At 37.8% G+C, this 20,822-nt stretch overlaps 1 protein-coding gene across 1 annotated transcript in view; it reads right to left on the bottom strand.

Moving 5' to 3' along the window:
* LOC139729741 (dynein axonemal assembly factor 9-like) overlaps positions 1-16,801 on the bottom strand; it is a 44,739-nt gene extending 27,938 nt beyond the window's left edge. The window contains exons 1-4 of the mRNA XM_071640675.1: positions 16,682-16,801; positions 8,373-8,474; positions 7,517-7,594; positions 5,107-5,135 (exon numbers count right to left, since the gene is read on the bottom strand). Coding sequence (XP_071496776.1) covers positions 5,107-5,135; positions 7,517-7,594; positions 8,373-8,474; positions 16,682-16,749 — 277 coding nt within the window. The 5' untranslated portion in view covers positions 16,750-16,801. The remainder of the gene's footprint in view (positions 1-5,106; positions 5,136-7,516; positions 7,595-8,372; positions 8,475-16,681) is intronic.
* Between the last annotated feature and the right edge of the window lie 4,021 nt (positions 16,802-20,822).

Raw genomic sequence — 20,822 nt, 5'->3', positions numbered from 1 at the left:
CATTTTGACATCTTAAGAGGTCCCATAACTGTATAATAGAGTGGACATTGCAGATCGAGCCCCATCACTTTGCTGAACTGAAGATACTAAGATGTATCACGGGAAATATACAGTGTACATTGTAACAATATAATAGACGTTGTCTTGGTTTAAAAAGGTAGTTGGAATGTTGATGTTTGTGAATTCAGAATACAACCCATTTAAAAGCTGAAAATGTTTTCCTTTCAATTGACTATGCTTTATTTTTGAGTGACTACAGTGTACATGTCGGCATGTGTTGGTGTAGATTCACTAAAACATGCACAATCATAACATTATAATGAGTACTGAGAGGTGACACTGTAGTCTCCCTTTAGTTTCCAAGACCTCTGAGTGAACGGAGTTTGAGCAGACCACCCCCCCCCCCCACACACACACACACACAGACAGACACTGCAAATTCCAGGACTTTTAATAAGTACAACAAGTTGGTTTACTTAAAAACCAAACACCAACATGTGGAATCTTTGATGTAAATCATATAATTTGCTACATGTTCAAACTTTCACTAGTACAGTCTATGTCACATTTATTTTAATTACAAACCCTATCTGTACAGAGGGCATTCTCTTTGTATGCCGGAAAAGAAAGAAAGCAGCAGCGTGCTACTCTTATCTCTCTTTTTAAATATTCTCTCTCTCATCTTACTATCATTCTGAGATGTACTGCTGTAGATTCACATTCTTTTCCATACCGGTATGTATAACCCTTGCACTCATTTTGCGAATGGAGGAAAATATCAAAGCACTGAAAATTGTGCACATTGTAACAGGAATCATCCTGTTGTCTTTTGTTTGAGACAACTTTTAAAAAAAAACAACAACTCATTTTAAATCAACATTCAGGTACATACTTGCTTGATTAAGTCGGTCATGACCATTTTCGTGTTAAACCTGTCTGCATCGATATCAATAGCATTCTGACATGCTATTCTTGAGAGCCTGGTCAAAGTCTAAATTTTTGGTATCAATTTTCTGGCTTGAAGATTTGCGCTAACTCATTCTCTCTCTTCATTTGTCTGTCAGTCTGTCCACCTGTCTGTGTGTCTGTCTCTGTCTTTCTCTCTCCCTCCCTCCCTCTCAACTTGGATCGGACGGCTATTTCCATACTTCTTTGGTCATTATCTCTTCCCACTCTCGCTGTTACTTGTGAAACCTGTTTCCCACACGCCGGACAATGGCGCACCCTGTGTCATATGCCTGTGGTCAACAAGAGACTGACCGGGCATTTAATGAAATGGGTCACCAAATGTCACGGTGAGAGCAAATTACTAAGCTTAACAACTACAAGGTTGTAAGTGATGACTTGCAAACAAGACCGCAGTCTGAAATTGTTGGAGGTTTTCTTGTTTTCTCACTTTCTTATATACCCCTCTCTAACCCCCCCCCCCCCCCCCCCCCCCATTTTCCTTTCTTTTTCACTGCTGAGTTGTCTACTACATCTGGTATAGAAATCACCCGTAATGGGCTGGAAATCAGCTCCACTTCGGGTGTGACAAAGAAGACCTGGGGTTCAAACAGGATGGTCGTATAATTTGTCCTAATCACCTCGACACGTTTTACCCACGTTGTGGGCTCAGGGTACAGCCGTGGGCAATTCATCTCAGCTGCATGCATGCCCTGTACTCATGACATGTGGATGTAAAGTACAGGAGAACAGACTACGTTTGCGACAAAACACACAAAATGGTCATAAAAGTTGATTCTCACTGAAAAGGCCTGAAAATATGTGTCTTACGGGTCAACTCAGCTAATTTTGGGGGTTAGATATTTTTGGAAAAGCGATACAAAATATGATCTTTCTGTCTGAATTTAAAGTTCTGAAGCATGAAAGCTATATCGAAAATTTTAATCCTTCAATTTGTCCTCTTTGTCTCAATTTGGCATTCTCCATATTTCTTTTTGATAAGGCACGCAAGTGAAAGTGTGCATGACGACCCTATCAAAAAAAGGCTGCACTTTGACATAACCATGAAGAGAATGCTGATGATGCCCTGAATTATAAAATAATTAGATAATCCTTTCAGTAGTTGCTATGACTTTCAATGTCCTTGTTCCACACACAACATAAAGGTGACTCACAAAACTTGAAAGAAACCTTCAAAGTCAGAGTCCGTTTTCTCTAAAGTGGCATTCCCACATGATTAATTTCTATAAATAAATAATGTTTTGCCACTATAGTGAGTTTGGAACATCACATTTTGATGAGTAATTACAATCTTTAAAGCTAAAAATTATATCTGAAAATTTGACTCCAGAGTCAAAATTATATATGTGACCGTGCACCTCAAAACGAACATAAAGTCGCACACACTGATTTTGCGTGAGGACTGAAAATAAGTGAAATGGGTCAACCTAGCCGAACTTGACTTTTTCATATTTTCTGAAAGAGCGGGTCTTCTTTTACATTATGCTGAAATTTGGCATCATAAGACGGGCAGGAAAGTGTGTTTTTTTAGCAGTTTATCTCGAACATTTTTGGTAGAATAGTGTGATTAGGTGTGTCTTTAGAATCCCTTTTTCATTTCTGAAAACCTTGTCCACACTCTTCACTTTCAACTCTAATAACTTTTGAAAGGATAGTGCTACTGCTTTGAAAGTTTGCATTGATTATTGACAGAATGTGTTAGTGAGGCACGCTCAATTTCATTTTAATCTGATAATCCCTTCATTGTTGTTACTCTGGTGGTTTACTTGCTGTTTTTTTGTCCCATTCATCGCACAGCCAGCACGGTTTGGTAAAGATTAAGCGCTTGAATAGACACTGTACTTCAGAGCCTCTTTTTCTCAGTTCACACTTTTCCTGAGTTTGTGCTTTCTTTGCAATATTTAGATAGGTTTAGGAGAGTCCATTTGATTTGAGTTATACATCATTTTTAAGCTTAAAGTCTGCTCTTTCAGAATATGGTCTTAACTAAAAATTCATGTCTGGCGACTTTTTGTTTGTTTTGAGGTGCAGTGTCACATATAATTTACATGTAACATGACAGCTAAATTTGTGTTGTATTAAAATTTGTAACTTTCTGATACAAGGTCACACCTGTTCGCCTTACAATCTGCCTGTCATGTATGTATCTCTTCTTGTTGGTTTTTTCTCAATGCATGTTCATCTGGGGGCAAGGGGGAAGGGGGAAGATGTACAAAGAATAATCAGTGCTATTTATGACACAACAGAGCATGAGCCCCTGGGCAAAACTTGGACGCTCATCTGAGCTTCCAGATAAGCTTGACCTTGATGCAACCTCTCCCCTGCTCCCCCTTGCTAATAGGTCAGTAATACTTGTAAACCTTCTTTAAGAGGGCCCTTCAACAGTAACATATTCATTCTACCGCCACAGGGGCGTGCTGCATACTTACTCCAGGTTTATCTCTACTACTTGGGCAGAGAGAGATGACCAATGAAATCTACAGTGTCCAGTCCCTTCTACACTAGCCCTGCTCTAAAGCGTCAGATGGGCACTACTATGTTGTATGTGCCTTTTGAATAATCCGGCACTCTGTGCACTAGAGGATAATGATTCCTGCCACTGGTGTTTTTATTTTTTTTTTTTAATGCATTTTTAAGAAAATTACGAAAGAGTTAATCTTTCATAGGGGGCCACAATGGAGCTGGAATTGCCTTGAGTAACTGTTATCTTTTCTCTGTTACCTACCTAAAAGGTTTTTACACATAATGCTGAGGAACTGAACTGCTTGATCTAGAAAATAGGTTCGGTGATAAATAAACATTTAAAAATCTTTGGGCCATTTTGGGCCATGCTTTCAAGTTGCACTGTAGGAGACATGTAAATATATAATTTTTTAGCCCCCTGGCTCGCTGCAGCAAAAAAAAACTAGAAATGTTGCTATGGCGACTGGTATGCCTCCGCCATAATGTATGATTCTCCTAATAGGTCTCTAGTACATGTGGACAATGTGTGATTACATTTTCACAAAATTGGCAAAATATTAAAATGACATATTTGTCACAAATGTATTGAATGTTCACCTTCCTTGACCTATGTTTAATTGGACGAATAGGAGAGCATGTATTTGGGGATTTAAGAACTTTAACTTGACTTTGACCCTTTCATAAGTTTATGCTCTGAGTAATTTTCAAGGTATGTAGAAAAAGTGCAATTTCTGTATTGAACAGTAAATTGTTATCATTTTCATCTGGCTTTTGATTTATAAGAGAATCACAGTCAGGCAGAACATACATAAATATGTACTAAGATGCAAGATAACTTGAGCCACTTCCGAGATATGGAGAAAGAAGTAAGTTCAGCACTTTCACTTGATCTTTGACCTTTTGACCTTTGACCTTCTTGGCCAAAAAAAAAAATCCCAGAGAATCTCTATTGGGTTATACATGCATACATCAAGCTAAAAAAAAAATAATCCTGCTGGCATTGCATAAATATAAGGAAAATAGTAAAATTTTGAAGTATTGACATTGACCTTTGACCCCTGATCTTTGACCCCATGAACCCCAAATTCCCTAGATAACCACTGCCAGTCAGTACATGCATATACACTATGTTCTATGAAGATACCTTGAACAATTTCCAAGATACAGAGAAAAAGGTGAAATTTTAACATTTCACTTGACCTTTTGACCTTTGACCTGTTGACCTCATGACCCCAAACTTTCACCAGAGAATCTTAATTGGGTAATACATGTATACACTAAGTTTCAAGAAAATATCTTCAGGTATTGTATAGATATGGGGGAAATAGTGAAATTTTAAGCATTTGACCTTGACCTTTTGACCTTTGACCTTGAGCATGTGCACCAAAAAGTTGATAGGCACAACTTCACCCCCTAATACACATACATGCCAAGTTTCATTAGGATACCTCAAAAGGTTTTTTAGTTACGCTGTCCACAAAATTCATTACAGACGGAAGGACGGACGGACGGACAACCCGAAAACATAATGCCTCCGGCACCACTTCGTGGCGGAGGCATAACAAAACAAACAAAACTGAATTTGGTAGAGCTACTGCACTGTTGCCATAGAAACTGTAGACTTCTTACATTAAAAATATAATCTAGGTTTCTGAGGAACAGAAACAATGGACTCACCATCAATTGTCTCCTCTGCAAAGCCAGAGCTAAAAGAGAAAGGCAAACACAAAAATTTCAGGAGAGTCTTAAAAGCGTTCGTCTACAGTATAGTATCCTCATTTACAAGATGTTTGAATAATATTAAAGGGTGTGTACAGTTCTGGTCGAGGTGAAGATTTAGCTTTTAACGCTTTGTGAGATATTCAGAAACCACTCTATGAGATGTCAAAGAGCATGCAGTTCTAAGGGTATCAAAACTTTATTCGATGAAAATCGGTTTTGAAATGGCTGAGATATCCAAAAACAAGGTGAAACAAAGAGATACTAATAAAGTTGGGGCATGTCGCCTTTTATTATTAGCACTTTTTGGGATATCTCAGCCATTTGAAAACCAATTTTCATCAAATAAACGTTGAATCCTTCTTAAAATTACATGCTCTTTCATATTTCATAAGAGGCTTTTCATTATCTCACTTAGGAATGTTCAAAACATGAATCCCTACCGCAACCAGTACTGTACAGTCCCTTTAAGAGCAAATATATGACAAATTTGCAATTATTATCATATCGAAAGTGGTAGAATTTGCCAGACATCAGCAAGCATACATATCACATTACAAATTCCATCCATTTTCAGATAACAAGTTTTAAGGAATACAACTCTAAGGGTAGTTTCAATTTTAAAATTCCACCTTCATTGACATTAAAAAAAAAAATTGTAGTGTATGCTTAATTCCTTGATAGAAAAAAGAGAACGCACAGGTATGATGACAGATGTATCTCTAGTTGCGTATTGTATATTTCATAAAGAATGTGCAGACTTTCAAAATATCAACTTATAAAAAACAAACCAGGACCTGAAACCAAAACTTTATACTACTACAGACACCAGACAGAGAATGAAATAAGACAAAGATTACAAAGGGGGCGTTTTCAGGACACACAGTAGGTGCCTTCGAGATATAATCATGAGACCTTTATGGCTGGAAAAAAAAAAAGAGAGGATAGTCTTTTATAGAGTTTATGTTGTGACTGCAATGTCTATCATGAACACATTGGCAACATTGTGCTGTGGTCCTCGCCTTTTGCAAAGGATTGACTGGTTTCAGCCTGCAAATTAAGTCTAGCTACATCATCACAACCACTTGGTGTGTATCCTATCGCTCGCATCTTCTCGGTTTTGTCGACGCACGGAAACTCGATGCACAGGTGACAATGAGAAGCAATTAATTTGAGAGCGCGTCTACCCACAAAAAAAAATAATCACCATGTTGAGCGAGACTTGGGAAAAAAAATGAAATACATGTAATACTACACAAAGAAAAAAAAGGTAGGAAACACGACATCGAAAAAATCACCTCATGAACAAAGGTAAATAGGTCTGTGAAAATGGGGCAGAAAGCAATAACCATGGACAATATGCACAAAACCCAGATATTTGCCGCAACCGGCAAATGTACATAATGCAGGTTGCAGTGATACAGCTGCGTGATTCTTGATTGCATCGGCCAATAACTGATCCCTGAATATTTGCCGAACAATGCCAGTGCTGCAATCGTTGTCAAATACACACACAAACGCTTGTGATTACATTTTGGTGGAGTTCCTGTCGCAACAACAACAACAACAACAAGAAAAAAAGATGGCATGGCAACGTGAGGGAACAAAACAACATGCTGTTCCGGAAATGGCCTTTCATTGTCGAATGTAATGAGCTTGAAATGTTATATGATGAGGAACATTGCACGACAAATGTGGCATTTAAAGTTGACCACATATTGCACATTCATAGATTTCTGAATGGGGTGTTGTATACAAGCTTTATCGCTCTTGTATAAATAACAAAGTGATTGAATTTGTTTGATCACTTCACATATAGATTGTTGACATCTTTGCTACAAAGCTATTTCTCACCAGCGGATGGTTGATCCTGTGACACCTAGTAAACAATTCCTAAAGGACTTCTCTTTTTCTTTTTCAATCACATCTAGGGCTGTCATATTATTATACACACTTAACACAGTATTTTGTCAGATGTTTGAGATACAGTTTGACATATTTTTCTTTTATTCTTTTGTCTAAACCCTGAGACTAATGAGGTATTTATCGAAGCAAAGTGAACAAGGTACTTTTATCTTTTTTCCTTTTTTTCTGTCATTAATTTTCGTTGTTCATTATCAATATCAGCAAAAAATTGAATGATCATTTTGCTTTCTGCTATGCAGACTATTCAGCCTCATTCAGCCTCAGCCTTTTATCTCCCCCCCCTCCATTTTTTTCTTCTAAACTCTGCCATCATTTTGTACAAAACAAGACAACATGTAACACACACAGGATGCATTGTGTAAACAGGATCTGAAAATGAAACAGATGCCAAGGGTTTTCATCTAGTACAGTATGTACAGCAAATAATCGTGAGAATGCTTACCTCTCAATTTCTGCCTGGCGCGTGTCAAAGAACTTGAACAGGAGGTAGTTTGCGAGCTCTCGACTTCCTTCGTTGTATCTGAAAGAGAACAACCCAATTATGAGCTGGACAATAAAAGGGCTGCGCTAAATCTGATTTGAGGATCTCCTCTACTTGAGTTTGGACTGTTCATCAGGATTCAGAGGCCTATGTTGGAACTTCTGGATATGTATGTGCTCTGGTGGCAGAAACTTCTAATAGTATAGATACCCGAGCCATGACATCTTAAAATGACAAGGGAGGAGTCTACTTTAGCACTGATAGTCATTCTGGTGGTCACATTCAAAATTTTGACAGAACATGTATATCGCATTAAACACCCTTTCTCAAAGAATTCCCTTGCTACCCTTTTCCTTTCATATCGATTTAGAGATTTGTGTTTACAAATCTCCCTATTCTAGACTAATTACTTGATGAATGTGTAATAACTCTTTTTACGAGCCTTCACATCATCTTCACTCTATCACTGATGAGCCTGATCCCACGGTTACTGTTTCAAAGTGGAACATGCATAACTGTATTAATGTATTAATGTCAAGCAGATTCAATGGTTGACACTCACTGGAATTGTTAAAAACTATGTTCCAAACTGATTTAAAAAGAAGACGAAGAACAAGAACAAGAAGAAGAAGAAAGACTTAATTCATAATAAACAGTAATATGGAAGTTTCATAATTTTGGACCCTGTTGTGAAGTGTCTGTTTCAAATTTAACCGCTCCTGATATTGTCTTTTAAGTCCCAATGCACAAAATATGATTGCTCATAAAACGTGTTGTATAGCATGTATACTGTACAGATACTACAAATGGTTCCTACCTGCTGTCAATTCCCAGAATACAAAGGACAGAGTCTGGCTTGTCTGGGACCTGCCGGCCATGATCACAGAGCAGGGCCTGGACCTGTCTTAGTCTGGAACAGCTGATGTCAACAGGACAAGAGAAAAAAATAGTGTCATTACAACAGTGTACTAATTTCTGAGTATATATTGTCTGATTTATATGCATTTTGTTCTTATGCATGAAGTTGCTCTGAGCATTATTGCTATAAAAAAAAAATATTCAGCACAATCATGGCCCAAATTTTGATAATATACTGCAAAACTTTTTTCCTTTTCCATTCTTGTCACTACATCCCAACAATATCCAAATAAACAAGAAGAATCCATGTACATTGTGCGTGTGTGTGTCACTAAGTGAAGCAATTGTATATCGCCTTTACAACAAATATGTAATGTTGTGTCAATTATCTATTTGGCGTACCCACAATTATCATTAATACCGGCACATTGTAGGCTACAACAATCACATGACTTCATCTAAGATTGGCATGGCCCCCTATCTGCATGTCAGGGCATAGCTGTAGCCAATATACTGATACCAGAACAACTGGAAAAGTACTTCCTAGAATACCTCCAACATATTCCCTACACCAATAACAGGTAAACATGGAGTTGTGAAAGCAGAATCCGTCTTAAGTACAATATACAGTACATGTACTTCAATCTAAAGTGCATGAGTGTAATATGACAACAGGTACTTTGGATGAAATGTCCTATGTAGCATGCTATACAATGTATGTTTGCAAGGAAATTGAGAGCACAATAGCCATGAAATGAGACCCAGTACTCTCAACATGACATCTAGTACTTGGTGGTTTTTATTCTTAATGAGACCATTACATCAATCCTTTTGTCTTTAAAACCTGAAATGCTACTTGGGGCAGATGAACATATCCCTTGAAATGCATCTTTGAGTCATATCACCCCACCATCCGAGAAATCAAGCTGTAAAAGGACATGTATACCTAACAATTTAAAGGACAAGTTCACCTTCATGGACATGTGGGTTGAGTGAATGCAGCAATATTAGGAGAACCCATCAATGAGAGTTTGAGGAAAATTGGACAATCCGTTCAAGAGTTATGAATTTTTGAAGTTTCTGCTCAGTCACGGCTGGATGAGAAGACTACTATAGCTTGTGATGTCATATGAGTACAACTATATAAAGAAAGTATAAAGAAAATTCAAGATATTCTCACTTTTCTCACATAATAAAAGAACACTCGACTTCTCTCTTTCAGAAGTCAGGGGGAATAATATTATCCCTAACATACTTGTAAGTCAGTAACAAGTCAAAGAAATGTGCACTTTATTCAAAAAGTCAAGTTTTGTAAAATTCTCTTTTCATTTTCCTTATATCGTTGTACGCATGTGACATCATACACTATAATAGTCTTCTCCTCCAGCAGTGATTGCACAGATATTTTAAAAATTTATAACTTTTGAACGGATTGTCGGATTTTCCCCAAACCTTCACTGATGTGTTCTATTAATATTGTTGCATTCACTCAACCCACATGTCTATGAAGGTGAACTTGTCCTTTAACAAGCCTAACATATTTACATGATTCTTACACATTCATAAATCCATAATCTCAAGTCAGGGGGCTGTTTCACTAAATGCTAAAATCAATCACTATGTTCAATTCTCCCGCTTAAGGGCCCTGGACACCGGCAATAAGGAACTTCGCGCACATCAGGTTGGAGTCTCCCGTTTGCTAGGGGTTTCAGGCGGGAGAATCTCTAGATCAGAAGGTGCTTGGGGTTGGAGTCTCTGTAGTTCCCACATTAGTGAAACAGAGCCCGGATTGCAGACCACAAAATATGTGTGTGTTTAATCTAACTACATGTACAGTAGATGAAGGTCACTTATCATAAACAGGAAGGTAATTAGAACTATTGGGAGGGGGCAGCGTAACACTTGTCAGTGAGGGTATTAGCAAGAATTACCCACAAATTGTGCCTTCAGGACAGTTTCACACATCCGAGGTGATAGCGGAGGACATTTGGACTGTTTTGAAGGTACCAGGTGTGGGAAATTACATGTATACTAATGCAAAAAAAAAAAAAAAAAAGATATGTATTATCACCTCCGCCAAGGGAGGTGGTTATGTTATCATGTTTGTTAGTTAGTTAGTTTGTCTGTGTGCAATATAACTCAAAAAGTAGTTAACGGATTTGGCTGAAACTTGCAGGAAAGATTTAGAATGATACAAGTAAAAGGTGATTAAATTTTGGTAGTGATCCAAGAATTTTTGGGGGAATTTATGGAGGATTTTTGATATTTTGGGAGGTTGGGTAAATGAACCAGGGAGTTCAGGCTGCGCGTATTCGAGGTTTGCATGTGTGCACTACAGTGCGTGCTCTAGTTTCTGCTAGGGCGAGGTGCGCGTGCCATGCAGCTGAGGGTTTATGACGTAGCAAAAGGTTTCTATATTGGGAAATCGTGCGACTTTCAGCACATAATGCTATACGTTTGTATGGGTGGAAATCACTGATATCTCTATGGAAAAACAAGATCAGTGATGAAAATGAGTTGCATTCTTGGCAGAGGTCTGTGTTCTCAGAGTGCTTCTCTAGTTTGTTTAATAAAATGATGAAGCAGAACCTTGTAGTTTGATTAATTACCCTCGATCATCGCACGTAAATGAAACAACGAAATCTTGCCCGGTCACCATCACAACATGAAAGTGCTAATGACCGGTCATTATACTTAAATACTTTACTAGTTATCAGTCATAAGCAGATTAATGTGCTAGGCTTGTATAAATGGCAGGTCACATGTACACTCTCAACAAATCATTTGATTAATATCTGCTCCATCATCTTATGAATTATGACTGAAGAATGCAATACTATCTGTAATGCTTACCCTTGTCCACTTTTCCTAGTCATTAGTGATTATGACACAAAAAATGAACTCAGATCAAAGATTATGAACAGAAGCAAAAGAAAGGGTTACTGAAATTACTTCAATTCTAATTGAATTCTAATTCTAATTCTACCCTATATCAAACAGTAATACAAGTGTGTAGGTGTACATAATGTGTTTACGACGCACGTGAAAAGAGTTGATAACTGCTCTAATGATTATCAATGTTGTTATTCAGTAATAACATTTCATCAAGTGCCGACAAACTGTCATCTCACAAATGCAGAGTCACAAAACCACACATACTGTACAGTAACTGCAATTTAATATGTTATCCCGACAGACAATGTGAAAGGCCCAGAAAAGAAAAAAATTTATCGTTTGGGTTTTTTGGAGAGAGGTGATGCGGAGGGGGGGGGGGGTCCTAATACTATCTTTAATGTTACTCTTTTTTTTCATCTGAAGCCGCTGCACAGTAGAAGGCACTAGCGTAATTTTGCACCGCCATATATTATGATTTTTAAACATACACAAACTGACCCTAAACATTTCACAACCTTAATTACTTGCATGAATCTCCAAAGCCAGATAAAAGTTGAACATTTAATGTTAATTTTGATGTTTTCTACACATTTTGGGATTTCACTTTACAATGCTGCTCTGTGTGTGTGTGTGTGTGTGTGTGTGTGTGTGTGTGTGTACATGTGTATCGTACCAACTGCTGCATTACTGTGTATGTTTACGTATCATACTGCAACCAACTACAACTACTGATTGCTTGAGTTCAGTCCAGAGCATCGATTCAAGTAATCAAGTTATTCTACAATGTGTAAAAGAGTCTTAAAGTGTCTTCCAACGGACTTTGGAGACTCAAAAGAAATACAAGTGTGTACAGGTCACGAAATACTTATGGTGAGTTTGTACATGTTTGAAAATTACACGCAGTGCAAAACAGCACTAGCATCCTAGCGTGATAGCAGCGCACAAGTACATGACCTTTGAAACCTAGCCATGTGTCAGGCTTATGATATGCATACACGTACACGAGTACGAGTGTGTGCAGACACTTGTCCATTCACGATGTATGTTCTGTTCTCAACAGCGCACTGTCCAAGCCAACAATAAATGTATTCATACTAGCACATAGCAGCTGGTTTTCCAATGTATTTTTCAGCCACACAAAAGGAGTATTTAACTAACTATAAAAAAAAGTCGATGTGGCAACTCAAAAAGGATATGAATGGGGATGTGAAACATAATTTTTAAAATTTTTTCATCGGCGTTTTGAAAAATAGTAACTAGTGAAAAAAATTGACACCGTACCAAAATTAGATGCAAGCAAGGATGAAAAACTACTTCTTTTGTAATCTATTTGAATGCAAACTTGCAGTACTGAAGTAACTTCAGAAAAAAAAGTATTAAAAAAAAAAAAAAGTAGAGTAAGCTGACCAGAATCTGGCCACTTAAACTTTTCTGCAATATTTATTCATTTAAGAAAAGTTATACAAAATACCAACAATGTATGTCAAATATATGTGTATAAACTACTTTCATCGCATTGATCTTGTTAAAAAATTATAGAATTCAGAAAATCCCAAAATATATCGCTATGATTTTTAACCTACCAGAATGCGACTGCCCCAGGCCAGAATTTGGACAGTTCAATGTCAAAGCACGTACAGTACAGGGCCGCTGAAAATGTGCTGCAGCATACCTTGTTGGCGCAGGGTTGCAGTGGGGATGTTGCAGTGCCCATTGGTGGTCAGATTCTGGCAAGTTGGCACTTGCATTCAACCCCTGTACATTTGATTTAGTTATTGCATCGGCACACATGGAGATTTGTTTTTCTTTTGCGATTTTGCTGATACCATCACATACTGAGCTTGCAATAAAATCAAAAATTCTCAACAGAACAACATATTTCTCAATTTTAGGTCTTTTTCAGCAACTCTGATTCCTAACACTGGACTGAAGCTCTGCGTGCTTTTGAAAAATGGTGCAGATTTTGCATTCTTGATGTCAAAATTTGGGATTTTTGATGAAATTTTTTAGGTGACTAAGGGCAGGGAATAATTTTCCAAATCAAATTCGATTAGCGCTTTCAGCGGATGAACAATATTTCAAATGATATCCTGTACACTTCTATGGAAAAAAAAACTGCTACACAAAAGACAGTTTGTGTAGCAGTGGTGTAAAAATGCATAGCAAATTGCGATGCGATACCAGGAAAATTATTCCCTGAAGGGACTTTCCTGTTGTGAATGACAATGACAGTATGTGACATGATGTGATATGCATGCATTGTCATAATAGAATTTGACGGATTCGGGCAGGCGGTCAAATACTGGTCACCTTAAAGCAAGCCGCCCATATTATAATTCAACCATAACGCCTTCCAAAATTTGACTGCCCGCTGCATGTAAAACCTCTTTCGAGTGGTTACATTTTGACACGGGAGGTGAAACCTTGGTGCAGGTTTTTCTTTACCCTAGACCCTAGACCTAATGACTGCTGTAACCATGTGGTAAATTTCATCAGTCTATTGCATATTGTACTTTATTTATGGTTAATTCCCCAAATAACAGAGCCTGGTTGTCACACATATAGAGCAGAACTACCAGTTATCAGCCATTTAAGCTTTTCTGCAACATTTGTTCAACTAAAACATACAAAATCACATCACCAACAATGTGTGTTAAATATATTAAACTTCTTTTATCTCAAGTTTGATTTTGTTAAATATGTCACAGAATTTCACAAAATCCCCAAATATATCACCTTGATAATACACCAGAATCCGTCCGGCCTGACCAGAATTCAGCTGTGCGCTATGTGCATACGAGGCCATTAAAATGCGCTGCGCCATACCTTGTTGACGCAAGGTTGCATCGGGGACGTTGCATCGCGCGTTGGTGACAAAATTCTGGCAAGTCAGCACTTTCATCTAACCCCTGTATATTTACAGTAGTCACTGCATTGGCACATGGAGATTTTGTATTTCTTTTGAATTTTTGCGGATACCACCACACTCTGAGCTTGCGATAAGCAAAAAAACTTACAGCAGAACTGCGTACACCATATTTCTCATTTCTTAGCACTTTTCTGGCAAACCTGATTCTTAACACTGAATTTAATTCTTACGCTTTTTGGAAAAGTCAAAGAGTGATGGTTATTGGTATCCGCAAAAACACAAAAGAAATGAAAAATTTCCGTAAATGCCGATGCAGTGACTAAATATACAGGGGTTGAATGCAAGTGACGACTCGCCAGAATTCTGTCACCAAAGGGTGCCACAACGTCCCCGATGCAACCTTGCACCAACAAAGTATGGCACGGCGCATTTTTAAGTGGCCTTGTACATGCATTGACATCAAACGCGCAAAGCACGTGGCCGAGTTCTGGCTGGGCCAGACAGATTCTGGTGGATTATCAAGGTGATGTATTTTTGATTTTATTAAATTCTGTGATGTATTAACAAAACCAAAATTGACATAAAAGAATTATAATATATTAAACACACATTGTTGAAGATATGATTTTGTATAAATGTATTATCAACTGTAAATATTGCAGAAAAGCTTATGTCCTAAAACTGGTGGTTTTCCTCTAGACCTCTATACTGCATTTCGGTAGGTCAATGTAGGACAGGCCAAGCTTGGTCTACATCCTTTTTCACCTGTATTCACCTGTCTTATTGGGCCTCTGGAAAGACAATAATAAATATGGCCTTGTAATGCCCTCCCATTTTCAGCATGCTTTCACTGTGTATGTCAAACTTTAGTAACGGCACCCGTACCAAGGTTTGACCGCGCCCAAAAGTATAGAGATAAGTTTGTACACATAGCAGGAGGTTAGATTTTGGACTGCATTGTGGTAAAATTATGGGCAGCTTGCCTTCGGTAGGCCTACCTTGACTTCTTTATTGCAGTACCGACAACTGTATTAACTAGAGTAACTGCGGCAGTATGCGGCTGTGCAGCCGTTAGCGGCAGGTACAACATACTCGGTAACATACCGCTAAACACAGCATTGCACTGCTACATGCACACTACACATATACTAACACACTACCAATCAACAAAAACCAACCGATAAAATGGGCACAATCTCTGAAAAAAGTGTAATTTTCTCACCTAAATGACAACATAGATCGCATCAAAAATTTTTTTTTTGTACTTCTTAACATAACAGTTAAGAAACAATGGTCCAAGAAACTGGATTTTTTGTCGTTTTCCCGATGTTCATGAATTTTGAAAACATATCCTCACGTAAAATAGAACTTTCGCAAGCCGATGTGGGTCGCTATTTTTGCTCGGAAAGTGGATGTTACCATCGAAAAAAAATGAGAAAAACACGAGAAAGACATCAACAACACCGCCAGGATTGCGATCCTGTTTGCAGCCAGAGCATGTGCGCCCGCTATTTTCACGTGCTTTCGCAATGGCAATTGGCGCCTACGCAATGTTCGCGAGACGTGTGAAGGCGTTCAGCGAAAGATCGCGGAGCACGCGCGTATTGCATAGGGATTGTACATCGTGCCGCTAGCAGAGCTGCTACGGCGCATATCGCCCTTATCGGTGAAAATTGTGCCGGGTTTTGCCCTGGTATTAAAAACTGCGTTTGTCAATGGTATACAATTTTTATGAAAACAATTGCGTTAATGAATAATCTTGTCTATGATATATGAAATGGTTGAAAATAATTTGCCTGATTTGTTTACAAGGTAGAAAAACCCTTAACAATGCTTAAACTGCCGCAAACGGGATATCTTACTCTATTGACTTTCCAGATCTAGATTCTAGACAGAAGAATTTCTCTGTCTGGAGAAGTTTTTAAAATCATTTTTTGACATTTACTGCACATACTGGGATTCCGTGAAGCTAGACGTAGTCTCTATCAGTCCATAGAACATATTCGCGACGACAAGATACAGACCAATCTTTTGGGTAATATCGACTGCTACTGATTGAGAAAACTAACGTTAAAATTTACTCTGCAGCTCTGCAGAACACTCTGTCTGTGACTGTGTGAATGCTCAATTGTGTTGTGCCATGATTGATCAGAAGTCTCGTGTCGTAAAGAAACAGGCACAGGGCCAGGCAGGGCAGGGCTTATCTAGATCTAGAAATAGACCTAGATAGAGGTCTAGTAGAATCTAATCAGTATCACCGGTATTCGATTCTACGGAGCACTGCTAGCGCAAGATAAACCCCGAGAACACAGACCGCACACCATGAGCATAGCGCGCATGCACCAGCACATGTAATATATTATTATGCAGGAGCCTACGTTTTCTACTTCTAGTTTTACACTGCATAGAAGCTACACGAAGTTGAACGTATGGGACCGAATGGCTCGTCGGCGCAAGAACACGAACTGAAACCACGATATCAACAAAAGATACCTGTAACTTACCTCACAAATGGGGAAAATGTAACATGCTTGATGTTTCTACGAGCTGAAGGGGGTACTTTGGGTGGCATGATGTCTCCTGAAGGAAAACAACGGAATTTACCAGTCTTCTCGACGATCTTAGAAACAGACAACAAAATTTTCCGCCATCTTAGGCATATCACGTGACATATATTTTGATAGTGTAGCTCCCTCTCTTGGTGCTACAATGTATAAGTGTCATAGCCTTTTTCATGGGTACCGGTATATATGGGCACCTCTAGCTCTACCATTTGAAGAGATTGCATACTAGATAAGCTACAACTTTGCCTTTACATTGTAAAACCCCACGATTTTAGTACCGAGCATACTAAACATGTAACCATGAAATATGCCAAGATGAAAACGAAATTGAACTGAAATTCATGGCACGTGGAGATTTGATTAAGCTAGTGATCCAAGTCATGTTTTGTGTGAGAGTCATTGATCTTTGATCAGTGATCATTGTGGACTGTAGTACATTGTAGTACAGAGAGTAACAAAGAAACTATCTTTGTGAATAATAGTGGAGAGTACACAAGGAGGCAGTTTATAAAATGTCACCCCCATTCCTGCACACACCAACAACCACACACCCACACACAGACGTCCCGCAAAATTTTAAGATCTGGGTGACTTTACAATTTTAGTGATAGATTTTCATTTCGACCATTTAAGGCACACCTGTACATCACTTGGGGAACTTGTGTTAATGAGACTTAAATCGCTGCACCTACATGCATAGGGCCTACACTGGCTTGTTTCACATCAAAATGTGTTTTTCAATCTATTTTATCCCCTTTCCTCTCTGCTCCCCTATTTCATCTTGTTTAATACAATGTCTGTACATGAAAGTTCTGATTTGAAGTTACATATATTCGCTGTTCATACTGCAATTGTGTATCAATAATCACAAGTACCTAATTCATGACTCACAATTTTCTTCTATTTTTTGTTCAGATGCTCAGCTACATTAATGAGCAAAGCTGAAGGGTTTATCATGAACCTCTTTTAACTTTATAAAATCTCTCATTGTATTAGATTTGTTTGTGTTAATGTTTTCCAATGTATAGTGTCTTTTCAAGAAAAAAAAAAGATAAATGAATCAAGTTATCTCATTATCTCCTTATCAGCTTTTCTTCCACATCATTTCGTCCATAAAATATATCTTTGAATTGTAATCCCATACCGGTAATTGACGGATTTTAACAATAGTAAAAAGAACTAATGTCTGTGTTTGGAAACGTGATTCTACAAACTCATGAACACTTGTCATGAAAACTGTCCCATCGTTTCTCCATCCAATCTTTTCTCCGTACGACACATTGTTTTTTAAATCTTTTGTTTTTTCCAATCTAATCACTTAAAAATTCTTGCCTTGTTAGAGATCGAAATTCTTGTAAACTCATGCAAACACACAAAGGCACTCACACACACACACACACACACCTACACACACACCATCACACACACACACACACACACACACACATCCAATATCTTCTTAATTTTCAAGTGGCAAATATAGATATGACACCGCTAATATATTTCTTCTTCTCTTCCTGCATCATCCTTTCTCTCTATTTTACAATGTACCGGTACATCCCTAACATGTTCAATGATCACAAATAATTTTCAATTAAAATCATATCTCCAAAATACATTTAGCAAGACATTTCATGTCAATGGACCCCATGCAAAAAAGTTATCATGTCTCCCATGTAAATTTTCTCTTATAAAAGGCACTCCAATTACTGTATAATATTACACGTACGAGTAACTGTCTATTCGGATCCTTATTCACATGTGCTTGTGATTGTTGTCATAGTGTTGGCCTTTTTCTGCATGAGCTCTAAGCCCTATACACACACTTTTTCAACCTCATATTTTCTAAACAAAGAAAATTTGACCAATATGCACAATAATGACACAGGTGAAAATTCCACGATTCTCAAGAAGACGCATCTTTTTTTGTTTTTATTGTTTGTCCACACAAAAATACAAAGACGTAATCCTGAGCCGATCACAACCCTCCTCATTTCTCACTTCAAAAAATAAAAAAAAGACAATAAAATCACATCATCAATAATATGAGAACTCTTTACCCAAGAGCAGAGAAACAGTTTCGATTTGTCTCTGTTTTTTTTTTTCTTCCAGTCAAGAATAGAAGTGAGAGAAAACAGGGAAGAGATGAGATTCAGATAAGAAGTGACTAATTCAATTTGTGAACAGGCATGTGTGTCATCGAGAGGCGTTTAAGATTCCTGAAGTTCCCTCATCCTCCCTTTGCTCCTCAATAAAACGTTAGGCGCACAATAATGTCATTCAAGATCTGTCAAATTTCAACTTACAATCAAATTCATCGCAATAAGTTCAATTCATTTGAAGGAAAAAAAAGAGAGATAGAGAGAGAATCAAAAAGTTTTCTCAAAGAAAGATCACTTTCTCACAAAGTCCATCCAGTTTCGTGCTTCATTCTTCCAATGCATGAACATTTCCTGCAATGACACTTGTATCTTACATCCATCACACATTGTCATCTTTTCATTTACAAACCATTTGTACAAACTCGAAGAGACGTCCATTCTATATACATTCCGAAAAAAAAAAAATCATAGCTTCATATTTTTAACTCAATTAAATGCCCCTAAACACAACCATGCTATAAAATTCTCCACACTATCTCAAACTATGACTGAAAAAAAAAGGAACTTCTGGAAAATATTTGTGAACAGCTACAAGATTCTACAGCTACTCATGAATGTCATGTCACAACCAATTTGGAATGCTAGTATGCATCTGGAAAGAAAAAGAAAAAAAAATTACAGTTTTTAAAAATAGACCACAACTTCTTTCCTGTACCACAGAGACATTAAATGACAGACACATGAGCTATCCTGGTGGAGTGATAACTGTAGAGAATAAATCTTAAATTATGAAAGTGTGACATCACATCTATGAATAAGATTGTCACTGAGACATCACCAAGGAAAGCCTTTGTAATCAGAAAAAAAAAACACAAAAACCCAGCAAACAACAGAGAGGAGATAAGGAGCAGAACCTATCATTTCTTTGTACTTGGAAAAAGAAATCAAGATGAAAATGCAAAGTAGCGGAACCCCACGTGGAACCTTCCACAGGGTGGGCCGAATAACACTTGTTTTCACCTTGGCCTGCTACAGTGCGTGGCCAGCTAGAGAGGGTGTGTATGTGCTGTGTTCGGTGCAACGTCTACTGATGGAGACAGCCATGTCTACACTTTGAAACTGCATGTGTGTGTGTGTGTGTGTGTGTGTACCACCCTACCCATACAAGATAGACACACTGTTTTAACTACATCGCACGCTCAAAATAAAAACTCATTATGAATGCCTTCAACCAAATGATATATGCTCACACATTATGTAGGATACCTCAAATGTCAAAATCTGGATAAATTGAAAAAGGCTGCAAAGCTCTGCGAAAGCTTGGAAGCATAAAAAAGAAGATTTTTTTTAAAAATCAAGTACAAGATAGCAATAAGCAACAACAAAAAGAAGTCAAGCCAAGCTAATCCATACATCAGTTGCCCGAATCTTGAAGTGTAAACTGTCTAATGAGTTCATACCCATGGCATTTTCACGACAAGGAATAAAGATTTACAAAGTTTCAAAGTGGGAATTACATAAACAGCTGCATTAACATATGTAGGGATAAGTTTGCAGGAAAAAAAAATAATTGCAAAGAAGAGAGCAAGAGAAGGCAATAGAGAGAGAGAGAGAGAGAAGAGAGAGAAAGAGAGATAAAAAGTAGAAATGAATGAGTGAAGAGCTCTCAAAAAAGAGGAAATAAAGTTGGAAAAGTACAAAGCAATAGCTGTATCTTGCAATCATGGTAAATCTATCAAACTTCAATATTTTTTTGCGATTTGAAATGAATGACACATCAACCATGTCAACACATCGTGTGATGATAGAGTTCTTGACTCGCATCTCATAATAATTAGCTAGCACAGAAACTAATACTGCGGCCAATTCAGCTCACACCAATTTTTTCTTCATTTCAACGTTTTGGATTAATGTCAACTATGAAAAGACACAATATCAGCAAAATAGCAATTAGTATGAATTACTATATGCAACCAACA

This window comes from Diadema antillarum, unplaced genomic scaffold, assembly GCF_040938485.1.
Source record: "Diadema antillarum isolate AM-2024a unplaced genomic scaffold, OU_Dant_1.0 seq00000262_RagTag, whole genome shotgun sequence".
NCBI classification, from domain to species: Eukaryota; Metazoa; Echinodermata; class Echinoidea; order Diadematoida; family Diadematidae; genus Diadema; species Diadema antillarum.
The sequence above is the reverse complement of the archived record's forward strand: the minus strand, read 5'-3'. Positions and strand labels throughout refer to the sequence as shown.